The sequence below is a fragment of the Tupaia chinensis genome, unplaced genomic scaffold, assembly GCF_000334495.1.
Source record: "Tupaia chinensis unplaced genomic scaffold, TupChi_1.0 Scaffold000074_1, whole genome shotgun sequence".
Classification (NCBI taxonomy): Eukaryota; Metazoa; Chordata; class Mammalia; order Scandentia; family Tupaiidae; genus Tupaia; species Tupaia belangeri.
This window is the reverse complement of record NW_006159534.1, coordinates 552,647-565,951: the sequence shown is the minus strand read 5'-3', so window position 1 is coordinate 565,951 and position 13,305 is coordinate 552,647. Positions and strand designations below refer to the sequence as shown.

At 35.1% G+C, this 13,305-nt stretch overlaps 1 protein-coding gene across 1 annotated transcript in view; it reads right to left on the bottom strand.

The window, feature by feature from the left end:
* The window catches only part of RALGPS2 (Ral GEF with PH domain and SH3 binding motif 2), a gene marked incomplete at its 3' end in the record, with an annotated part of 209,674 nt that overhangs the window by 72,223 nt on the left and 124,146 nt on the right, over positions 1-13,305 (bottom strand). Inside the window, exon 8 of the mRNA XM_014583897.2 lies at positions 8,504-8,630. Coding sequence (XP_014439383.2) covers positions 8,504-8,630 — 127 coding nt within the window. The remainder of the gene's footprint in view (positions 1-8,503; positions 8,631-13,305) is intronic.

The window sequence follows — 13,305 nt, the reverse complement described above, 5'->3', positions numbered from 1 at the left end:
ATGTAACCATTATGCCATCTGCTGGTCCTCATTTGGTCTCTCTTAAGGTAATGTCAAAAATTAGACACCACCTTGAAATTTACTAGGTACAAACTGGTTTATCCTCAGGCTCTAAGCCAAGCAGAGTATGAAGATACATTTTTAGTCTGTTGTTCACTTAATTCTGAGTCATGACATGAGCATGCTAATTCTAGTGTTATATTTCTTAGGATTCCTGTTGATAATAAAGTAACAAGCCTGTACAAACTTCTGCAATCATGAGAATGTTTTAAATTACTCATAAATTTGTACTGATGAAATATGATTTCTATATATTTAAATTAATCTTAATAGTAAGCTAAAGATTACTATACCCTAGCAAATTTTTAGTCTTTTATTTTAGTGTCCATGGTCATAACCAAGTAGGAAAATGACTCCCACCTTTGCCCCTAAAAGGTCATCTAAAAATAAGTTTGCTTTTCAATATTATTGAGAAGGGGGGGTAGCTGTTCCCAAATTGTATTTCTACAGATAATAACAGAAAAAAACGGATAAATGAACTCAAAATTTTAACCTATACACAGTCCCAAAATTATAATGTAATCCATGTTTTCTTTGAACTAGAAATACAAGACAGTTATAATGTATATCTTTATAGTCAGGCAATGAAACCCCCTACCACGATTTCTTCACGTGTAAAACATCAGTACTAATCTAATATCATCTACTTCATAAAATTGTTGTTAGGTATTAGATAGTTAACAAAGTATGCAACATCAAATGTATAGGATTATGTGAATAAATTTCAGTTACTAAAATTATTATTTTTCTGTTAAAGTTTGTTTAAAAACTATAAAACAAGCTACAGAATATCAACAGTTAGAAACACCATTAGCAAAGCTATTGAAACAGAGAAAATACGGTTATGATTAACATGTAGGTATGTATAACTGTTACTCTTGTTTTTAAAAAAAGACATAGGCTCTTAAAGAACAAACTATGACTATGGGAATATCAATACAATCCCAACCTCAGCTCTTTTAGAGCATAAATCTTTAGCTTAGAGTAAACTTCAGGAAACACACCAATAAAGAATATTAGAGAAATTTTAAATATACATATTAAAAAAGGGTAGAAAGGGATATAAATGAGGTAATGGAAAATGGAGATATAATTTTGGCTAATGAGAAAGCCAGGGCTGGCTGCCATTTGGGCAGAGCTCATTCTCAAGGTCCAAAAGAAAATGACTGAACATACTTTACTGCTGTTTGAGAATATAAAATATAACACACAATCAAAAGAAGGTGTATACTATGTACAAATCAAGCCAAAGAAAGGAAAATAGAATAAAACTCTTAACATATTAAAAGCCAGTGACAATTTTTGACTATTAGGCATTTTTGTGATCAGAGTGCTTTATATACTTGATGAAGTAAAATTTAATCAAAGGAAAATATCCTGTTAATTTCCACAGGAATAATTCCCTTATAACTTATTAAAATGATCTGAATAGGTATGTGAATAATAAGCTATTATTTTTGAAGATATTTATATACAGGGTAGTAGAAATTTCTAAAACGAATATAAAACTAAAGAACTGTATTCTTTTGAGAAATCAGTATTCAACATTCCAAAATAGGAAAAAACTACTGAAAAACAAAAACAAAAAAAGAACAGAAAGATTCTTACAAGTTTAGGTATGCTTAAAAGAGTTCATCAATCATAGTGGCGATATCACTAACAACACAAGGCACAAGGCAATGACACACTTATCTTCTGTGACACGGAAAGAGAAGAGTTTGCTCCTGAACTTATGATTCTTTTAAACTGAATCTTGGTAACTGAAGAGATGCTGAGCTCCATAGAGGCAGGGACAAAGCCCACTGCATTCCTTGCTCTAGCTACTTAGCACCAAGCACAGTTCTATGCAAATGCGGGTCAACAACTGAAACACCAAGAGAAAACTGGGATGGGTAAAAGGTAGATCCATACAAATATACCATAACAAATGAATTTATTGTATGTAAACAGAAATGAAAACAAATAGAGTTACTGGAAAAGTAAGACAAGCCAGAAAGGGATCATTTAATTAACTGGTTAAACAACAAGATATTTCTTTCCTTTTTATTATTTAATTTATTTATTATTGTTATTATTATTATGCTTTAATTTGACGGGAGAGAGAGAGAGAGAGAGAAAGAGAGAGAGAAGGAAAGTGAGAAGGAAAGTAAGAAGGCAAACAACCAGCTTTGGGACTCAAACCACAATCAGCCATGTGGGAGTCCAGTGTGTTAACCACCCCATCAACTGTTGGCCCCACAAGTATTTATTAAGTGCCTACTTTGTTTTTGATGTTATAAGGATAAAGCCCCTTTGAGCTAAAAGAGACAAATAAGGGCTTACATTCTGTTTAAGGAGAAGGAAGGATAATGAAACACCATAGTGAAAATAGTACATTTTGGGGTGTGGGGGGGACAGAAGACACTGTAAGTGAGAAGGTTATAAGAACAGATTTTCTCTTCTCAAAAAACAAATGAACAAGTCATTTATGAAAGCCTGACATATTAAATTGAAAATTAAGTAAGGAAGAGTCATAATTGAGATACATCACAAAAGTGTGCTCAAGTCCTACAGAAGGACTGCAGAGGTAGCAAAAACGCAGTAACATTCTGCTTCTACTTAGTAGGAAGTAATATACAGTACCACAGCAACCAACTTTTCCCATAATTTCATTCGCAGAAAGCATGCTAATCTGGTTGAGCTTTTGTATCTTATCATTACACAAATAAGGTAGAAGTGAGGTTTAGAAATGTACACGAAAGAATATTTATCATGTTTCATACAACTATTTTTGTACAACATTCTAGTTTCTCTCTGCAGCAAAGCAGAACTTACCATGCCAAATTCTTCAACAAGCCCCTTAAAATTTTTCTCCAATGACAAGAACAAATGAGTGCTGTTAATGATTTTCAGATTTAAAGCAATAATTCTCATATAAAACAATTTTTTCCTCGAGACTTGCCAAACTATTCCTCTCTAGACAAATCATATCCTTATTTCTAAGAATTTTTCATTATATTGCCCAGGCTGACTGAATTCTACCTTGAATGCAAACCAACAGACGAGATAATTTTTCAAGGGATGATGAGTTAAAAGCCAAGAAAACATTTTCTACCACTTATAATTTAATCCACATTGAATTCCATGATATGGGAAGAGGAGGGATAAATAATAAATTATAGAAAATTTGGCAATATCAAAATATTATGTCAGTTTATCAGCCCCCAGCACTTTTAAAAGAAAGAATGACTGGTTTCTGATCACTAGTTTTAAGGGAGAAAACACTATCAGTTTGGACCATACTTCTAATCTTAAGAAACTGACAGTCTTTACCTTTTTTGCTATACACTACAGAATCTCTTAGTTGATACATTATTCTTTCCATAAGACTCTCTGCAGACATAATGAATAAAAGGTGCATACTTGAAAAGGGATTATTAGTTACATGAAGCTGTCAACTTGCACAATAAATATTATCTTTCAGATGTCTCCTAGGCAAGTTCTGTCCTATCTAATGTACGGCATCCTATAAATGCTTAAATTTTGGGCAACTGTGCTAGACATAGTTTCATATGCATAGGAAAAGATTCTAAAATCAAGATAAGTTAAATAAAAAATTATGACTGAATTAACTTAAAATTAGAATAAATATGCAAAAAGTAATTATTAACAGGATAGAATAAACTATCATTAAATCCTCATTTTCCAACATATTCTAATACTGAAAATCAGAAATTTAAAAAATAACCACCTGTCTATGATGTAAAAAAGCAGTTAAAACGTTGTAAAAGAAATTTGCTTCACATATTCTTAGAAAAAGCATGCACATTCTGCTTGATTAAATACATTTAATCTCAAGGTTTGTTATTAAACAAAACTGGCACTACCTTAAAAGGACAACATTCATGCTGGAAACTAAATGGAGTCATAACTTATCTGACAAATGCTTCCTTTTCTTTTCCTAAGTCTGCAAGTGTTCACCAAATGGCCCACAATCTTACCTTACAATCTATTGGGTCATCGCAAAAGTCATGATGCATTTTTGCATAGATCATGACTTTTCCAGTGACCCAATAGATGCTTCACATAATGATTCATAGAGATGAACTATATGAAGTCTATCAATACAAAAAAAAAAATCATAGATGTTAAAACATGTATTCTCCATCTTAACATATTAGGTCCGTTGCCATTTTATTCTCCCTTTTGGTTCAAATTCTTGGATGTCGTTCACATATACACATTTCATTTTATGAGGACTATAAGAGGTGGAGCAGAAAGGGGAAAACGCATGAGGTCTGCAGTGTGGTGCAGCAGTGCAGATAATGTATACTCATGTGACCACTGTGGACTACGCCAGGAGGTAAGGTGGGGGCCAGGTTTGGAGGAAGGGGCAAAGATGATGAATTATTCACTTCTGGACAGATGGAACTGGAGTAACCTACAGATATCTCATTTAGCCAATCAGCATTTTAGTGTCTAAATGTTATGAGGCCCCAGGAATTAAGTAGACAGCAAGATATATGGGACAAGTATAAATGTGGGAGTCATCAGGTAAAATGTAGAAAAAAAAATCTGAATGAGACTACTCCAATCAGAGTACAGAGTAAGAAAAGAAGTGGACTGAGACCTTTACAAGAATGCACTTAAGCAAAAAGGCGGAGAAAGAACAGGCCATTAAACAAAAGACAGGAGGAATGTAGAAGGTAAACCGAGAGACTGGTACAACTTGCAGAAAATTTCAAAAGGAGAAAGAACCAGTATTAACCCCCATAAAATAAGAGGTTTCAAAAATACTCATTAAATGCTTCAACAAGGAAGTCAGTAGTGAATCTATTGGGAAAATTTCTACATGAAAAAAAAGATACTAGCATACTGAGCAAAAGAAAACAGCAAGACTAGGCTATTTTGGGGCCAGCCCCACAGCCTAGTGATTAAGAAGTCAGATCCTATATGGTTGACTGCGGTCTGAATCCAGGCCTCAGAGGACTGAAAAATATGCCAGGTACGTGTATGTGCATGCTCAAATTTCAGAGAAGATGGAGATAGAGGAGAAGGAATTGCAGCGTGAAGCTCCAATAGATAGCACTTTCTTGCTCGCTCTGGCAAGCACATGTGCTTCTCTAGTAACTGAATAAAAGAAAGGAAAGGGATAAAAGAACAGAGTACTTTTTTATTAGCTTAAGTACAAGGAGAAGTACATGGTGATAATGAAATGAAAGATCATGGGTCATGAGAACATATAAAACAAAGGGGAAACTGAAAAGAGAGGAGTCATTGGAGACCAAAATAGGAATGATAATGGTTCTAATAGTTTTCTCCAAAATAACAGCTGCCCTTACTTGCTTTAACACAAATGATTAATTACTATGTTTATTTCAGGCACCAGGGCTGGAAGAGAAAAGGTACATTCTTGAATAGAAAAATCTTTCTGGATTACATTGAACTCCAAACTTTTCCAGAGGTTTTCTCTTTTTCTCTGAAGGCTTAATGAGCATAAGTGTATGTGCACATGTGTGCACGAACACACACACACACACACACACACACACATAGCTTTAAATCTTATACTGAAGTTTCACCATGGGAAAACAAAACAATTATAAAAATCATGGCATAAGTATTCACATGGTTTTGTAATTTTCTCATTTTCAATAGAAAATAACCCTAATTTTCTTTTTTAGAAGATACAAATTATGTAACTTCATTTGAGCAAAATACATTTTAATGAGAAAAAGAAGCAAATTTTAAAATTAGTAAATTTTAGAATGAGAATTAGCAAGTATAGTTGAAACACATTATCAATAGACTAAGACTTTAGATTGCAGATCTGTCTGTAAGTAACTATCAACAGTACTATTAGCCAGGCCTTCCACCTTCCTGGACCTTGGTTTTCTCAACTATAAAATTAGTGAGTTAGAAGACATCTTCTGGACCCATCCAGCCCTAAGAATACCTTGACTCTAATACTATGCAGGCTATTTTCAGGTTGAGAAATCAAAGCTCAAAGAATACAATTCAATGAGCAGAAAAGTTGGTATAGAAGAACCATTTTGGAATTGAGGATTGACAATCTAATGTTCTTTATGCTATAACAAGTCTATGTTCTTATAGACTGTGAAGGTGTTATTTGAAAACATCTTCTACTCCCCCCCTCTGCAAGTTACATTTTAAATACCAGCACAGTCAAGGCTACGGTAAAACACAGAACACATACAGAAGCGCTCTCCTCAAGTCCAGCTTACAGCCTCTGATGGAGTCATGCTTACTATGGTCCTGAATGCTTTATCAAAGAAATAAGATGCGACATTCTGGTATGTAATGGCAATGAACTATATTGTGCTTAGAGAAATCCTGCCTCTAACATAGGGTACACAACATGCCCCCATCCCCACTGGAATCCTAAAAATACACTTTTTTCCTAAAAATAAAAAAAAAAAATTTTTTTTTAAAGGTTTTTGCCATAGGGTGCATGTGCTTGCCAGAGACAGAGACAGTGAAAGAGAAAGTGAGAAATCAACCCCTGGGGGGATGGCAAGGTGCAATCCCTTCTCCTCCATTCTTCTTCTAGGATTTTGGGCATGCACACTCACGCACCCAGCATGATTTTCAAGTCACAAGGTCCAGGACTTAAACTGCGATTGGCCATGTGGGAGTCTAGTGCCTTGACCACTATGCCACCTGCTGGCTGCCATTCAGTGCATTCTAACCAGTGCAACTCTTTTTTGGAAAACAAAGGCCAGCAGCTGAACAGACATGTATCAACTGCCTTTGCCTCTATTTTGTCTTCTAGACATGGTCACGCTATACAACTTCAGAGATGACACTGTGGAATCTTCTAAACAAACAACAGACGTTTAAATTTCTCTCAGAAATAGCTATCTTGAGGGGCCGGAGAGTGGCTGCGGCAGTAAAACACAATGCTCTGAGAGACTGAGTCACCTTGGAAGGTTTGGGGTTCACATCCAGAGACTTCCCTGAGTATGCCAGGCAAGAATATGCCCATAATCCAGGGCAGGATGGGGGTGGACTACAGTGCGAAGACCCTGTTCAGGGTGCTGTGTGTCTCTCTCTTATGGAAAAAATAAGTAAACTTAAAAAAAAAGAAAACAACAACACAAAAAGTTATGCTATACTTATTACATTTTAAGTTAGTTTATTTCTAGCTTACAAGAGAAAGAGGGAGGAAGGAAGAAGACAGGAACCTCCAACAGGGTCTTCATTCTTGCGATCCACCCCAAGTCTCAGCTAGCCTATCCCACTGCATCCAACCTGGATCAAGGGCATGCATGTGCATGCCCAGAGAATTCAGGAGGGTCCAGAACATAAACTAGTTATTTCCCATGTCATTCCAACTACATTACCACTGCACTACCACCTGACCCAGAAATAACTATCCTGAAAACCAGAATGACTAGTTAAAAAATAGGACATAATAGATTTGGGGGAGAAAAGGGAGATTGAAGAAACAAACACATGTTATCATTTGATTACTTTGAAAAAAAATTTTTAATGTTTTTGCCATAGGGCGCATGTGCTGGCCTGAGAAAGAAGAGAGACAATGAGAGGGAAAGTGAGAAATCACTCCCAGGGAGATGGCCACGTCGCAACCCTTCTTCCTCCACTCTCCACTTGGGATTCTGGGCATGAATGCACATGCGCCTGGCATGATTTTCAAGCTGCCAAAGTCCAGGACTCAAACAGCAGTTGGCTATGTGAGAGTCCAGTGCCTTAACCTCTACACCACCTGTTGGGCACACATTTGATTACTCTTTAGAAGGGATTAAACCAATTTATTTGAATGTTAGGTATATATCACATAGAGTATTTTCTGTATATTTAATTCATATACAAACTTAAAAGGGTAGTTTAATTGGGATTTCATTTTCTAAGCCTAACAAAACATTATTCATATTTTGTTGAAAATGATATTATGTTATTGGTTAAATACTGAAATTTATAAACACTTCATGATATACAGAACAGAGAGAAATTCTTAGTCAAAAGACATATAAAATACAGAAATCCTTAGCACTAAGCTAAATTCCCAAAACTAAGCAACTAATTTCATCTAGGTAAACAACAACACTAATATTCATTGAGACTACTCTTCAGAGTTCATACTAAAATATCCACCAACTACATCAAAACTTTGATTAATTTCTTTAGTTACTATATTAAACTTCATTACAAATTACTGGTTTACTTAAACAGCTAGGACATACTGTTTTTACCATGTAGCCCATTTCTAAGAAAACGTAATAAATAGTCCATGAAAAACGTGAAGGGCAAGTGGCTATTTAATACAAAAATACACTCCAGGTAATAAAATAATTTCCTTAGCAATCTTGCAATAATTTATTTAAAGGATACATATACTTAAAAATACTTTAAATTTCATATAAATTACTGATTAAGGAAGAGCAACAACTAGAAATAATGAACACACAGTGACATAACTCACCTAAATAGGGAATGCAAGGTGTCATCTTTAAGCTACTTATATAGTCTCTGAGTCTTTTGTAGTTATCTTCTTTACTCATTACATATTCTAATTTTTCAAAGGTAGTTTTATCTTTTCGACTTAATAACTAAAAAACAAACAGAAAAACCTAAGTTATTTACAAATTCCATTTTATTGTAGCAAAGACCTGAACTGAAGTTGTATTTATTATAAATTTGGATTTTAATTTCAAAGTTATACCTTTAATTATATTTTAGTAGTATATAAATAAATCAAAATCAGACATATCTAATACCCCAAATTCATCATCAGTAAAACAGCCTTTGTATATACATAAAATTATCAAATAGTGAATTGTAATACATTGTTTCTCATCTTTACTATCTTAAATGATGAAGCAATTCTTGATCATTCTCAAAATTATATACTAGTTAAAATATCCAAATGTTTAACTGTCCCGTCTCCTCAAAGGTAAAGACAATTCTTACATAATCATTAAAAATTATCAATAATAAATTTTGTGATTTAAGTAACAATTTTTCTTGGCCAATCTAATCATGGCTGGGTTTTAATAACTGTAAAATCCCACCATTCCCTACATCCTTACATTTCTGACAAGGCATTTTCTTTCTTTTTTTTTTAACCTTGCCAGAGGGTACATGCACTTGTGGGAGACAGACTGAAAGACAGAGAAAACAACCCCAATGGAGGATGGTCACACTGGAATCCTTCTTCTTCCATTTCATTCCCCTTTTGGGATTGTGGAGATGCAAGCACACAAGCCTAACACGTTTTACAACCACCAGGTCCAGGACTTAAACTACACAACAGGCCCTGTGGGATCTAGCCATCTAACCTCCAGGCTACAGGCTAGCTCAACATTTTCTCTGATCAGTGCTATATAACATACAGCCTAACTAGAAAAACATTGGTTTAGGAGCTTGAGGGGTACATTTGTAGTTTTGGGGATAAATTTTTAAAAATGTGTTTCCTGAGCCTTTTTAGTTATTAACATTGTAAGTGACTGACCTTAATTTCTTTCACTCCTCTTGATTATCAAATCAAGGTGATGACAGAGTGATCAGGGAGCCTGTATTTCATATGGCCATGCTGCAATCCCCCCTCTTCCCGGAATTCTGGGCACACGTGCACATGTGCCTGGCATGAGTTTCAAGCTGCCAGGTCTGGGACTGGAACCATAGGGTCAATCGTGTGGGAGTCCAGTGCCTTAACCACCATGCCACCTGCCAGCCCTGGCAAGTGTCTGTCTTCTCATTAGATGTGTGGTTTGCAACTATCTTCTCTCACCCCACAGATTCTCTCCTCACTCTGATGATTGTCACCCCAGCTGTGCAGAAGCTTTTTAGTTTGATCCAACGCACTTGTCATTTTTGATCTTGTTGCCTCTACTTGTGGGGTCATATCCAAAAAAATCACTGTTTAGACCAATGTCAATAATTTTTTCTCTTATGTTTTCTTCTAGTAGTCTTACAGTTTCAGGCGTTACATTTAATCTGTAAACCACTTTGAGTTCATTTTATATGTGATGTTGGGATTATATATGATTATTGGGAAAATGGTATTTTCCATGTAGCCCATTTTCCCAATACCATTTATTGAAGAGATTGCCTTTTTTCCCTTTGTGTATTCTTGACAGCTTTGTCGAAGACCAACTAATTGTAAATACAGTTATTTATTTCTGAACTTTTAAATTTGTTTCATTGTCCTGTATGTCTTTTTTTATGCCAATACCATACTGTTTGGATTACTACAGCTTTGTAATATATTTTTTTTCTTTTTTTTTTTTTATTTTATTATCATCATAATCTTCTTTCTATTACAGTAGATTACATATAACTTTACATTGACTTCCATTGCTTTTTTCAAAAGGGAATGCCATGCATGTCAGTCAATACAGAGATATCAATCTCCCCGCTTTATCATTCAATATCTTTTCCATGCTTTTCCCAATAATTATTATTGTAATTTTTTTAGACAGTCAATCACTATTTCTCGTTTTGCTTATTAACAGCTTTGTAATATATTTTGAAATCAGGCAATGTGATGTAGCTAACTTTCTTCTTGCTCAAGATTGCTTTGGTTATTCTGGGTCTTTTGTGATTCCATAAGAATTTTAAGGACTATTTTTCCTTTATCTATGAAAAAGCCATTGATTGGTATTCTGATAAGGACTGCAATAGATCAGTAGATCACTTTGGGTACCACATGCATTTTAACAATATTATTTTTTCCAATCCATGAACATGGGATGGCTGTCCATTTACTCGTGTGTTCTTCAATTTCTTAATCAATGTTTTACACAGATCTTTTTACCTTCCTGGTTAAATGTAATCGTAAGTGTTTTATAGTTTTTAACTGCACAGATCTTTTACCTTTCTGGTTAAATGTACTTGTAAGTACTTTATTATTTTTGATGCTATCGTAAATGGGAGAATCTAAATTTCTTTTTCAGATTGTTACTAGTGTTAGAAATGCACCTGTTTTTCATATGTTGCTTCTTCTTTTTTTTTTTAATCTTGGAATGTTACTGAATTCATTTATTGCTCTTAAGAGCATTTTGGTGGAGTCTCCAGGTCTTCTGTACACAAGATCATGTCATCTGCTCAGATTGGGATTTTGATTCAAGTTGCATATACATTATACAACTTGAATCAACTTTTGGGGAGAACTCAAATCTTTAAACTTTCCTGTCTGTGAATATTGTTCCATCTAGTTTTTCTTTAATGACTTGATGTAAAATTAAATCATTTTATGCACATAGGTCTTAGACATTACGCTCATTAATTTTTTTTTATATTTTAACTGGCCTCTATTTAAATAATATTTTAAAATAATTTCAAATATTTATATTTTTTGTCATAAGGCACATGTACCCACTGGAGAAACAGTGAGGTTTTTTTTTTTTTTTTGGTCATAAGGTACATGTGCTCACTGGAGAGAGTGAGACAGACATACAGACAGAGAGGGAAGGTGAAAAGTCACCCTCCAGGGGATATGGCCATACTACAGTCACCTCTCTTCTATTTTCCCCTTGGGATTTTGGACATGCACACATATGTATCTGGAGTGTTTTTCCGGCCACAGAATCTGGGACTCAAACTATGAAGTCAGCCATGTGAGATCTAGCACCTTAATCACCGTGCCACCTGCTGATCCAATAAAGCTAATTTAAAAAAAACTGTGGTAAAATATTTATAACATAAAATTTACCATTTTAACTATGTTTAAATATACAGTTCAATAGCATTAATTACATTCACACTGTGGCACAACCATTACCACTACTCATCTCCAGAACTCTTCCATCTTTTCTTTTTTCTGGAGAGGTTTTTTGGCTATAGGATACATGCGCTTGCCATAAAGACAGAGAGAGAGAGAGAGAGAGAGAGAGAGAGAGAGAGAGAGAGAGAGAAAGAGAGAGAAAGAGAAAGAGAGAGAAAGTGAGAAATCAACCCCCAGGAGGGATGGCTACACTACAATCCCTTCTCCATTCTCCTCTCGGGATTTTGGGCACACACGCACATGTGCCTGGTGTGAGTTTAAGCCACCAGGTTCGGGACTTGAACTGCGGTCTAATACATGGTAGTCCAGTGACACAGCCATTACGCTAACTGCTGGTCCCTCTTCCATCTTTTCAACATGATACTCTATGTCCATTAAACAATTCCCCATTCCCATTTTCCCTATCCCCTGGCAACAGCCATTTTATATTCTGTCTCTATGACTCTGACTACTCTAGGTACCTCATATAAATGGAATCAAGTATTATTTTTCTTTTCAGGTCTAACTTATTTCACTTAACATAATGTCTGCAAGATTCATTTATGCTGTAGGATGAATCTGTTTTTAAGGCTAAATAATATTACACTGTGTGTACAAGTATGTATGTATATGTATAATTATATACACATTTATACTGCATGTATGCACACGTAAATATATATATCTATAAATATTCACATATAAAACTATATATTTACATATACATACTTACATGCTACATTTCATGTATTCATGGATCTACAAATAGACATTTGGGTTGATTCTACCTTTTGGCTATTGTTAACAACATTGCTATGAAATATGATGCAAAAGTATCAGTTTGTTTTCCTACTTCTTTTTTTTTTTTTTTTAAGGTTTTTTGCATAGGGCATGTGCTCTTGCCAGAGACAGACAGAGAGACAATGAGAGAAAAAGTGAGAAATCACCCCCTGAGGGATGGTCACGTCATAATCCCCTCTCTTCCATTCTCCTGAGATTTGGGGCATACATGCACACATGCCCAACGTGTTTCAAGCCGCTGGGTCTGGGACTCAAATTGCAGCCACATGGGGGTCCAGTGCCTTACTAGTCATGCCACCTAATGGTCCCAATGTTCTCATTTTCAATCTTTCAGGTATATAGTTGTCCCTCATGGGGGACTGATTTCAGAACCCACTGTGGATACCAAAATCAGCAGATGCTTAAGTCCCTTATACAAAATGGGTAGTATTTGCACACAACCTATGCATATTCTCCTGCATACTTTAAATCCACATTATTTATATACTTATACAATGCCCACACATAACTTCATTCACGAGAACTCAGCATAGTACTCAGTGCATGGTGAATTCAAGTTTTGCTTTTTGTTGATTTCTTCCCCCTGAATATTTCTGATATGTAGTTGGCAGAATCCATGGATGTTAAATCTACAGGTACAGAAGGCTGACTCTGTAACCAGAATTGCTAGATCACATGCAATTCTGTGTTTACTTTTTACTATGCTGGTAAGGATCTTT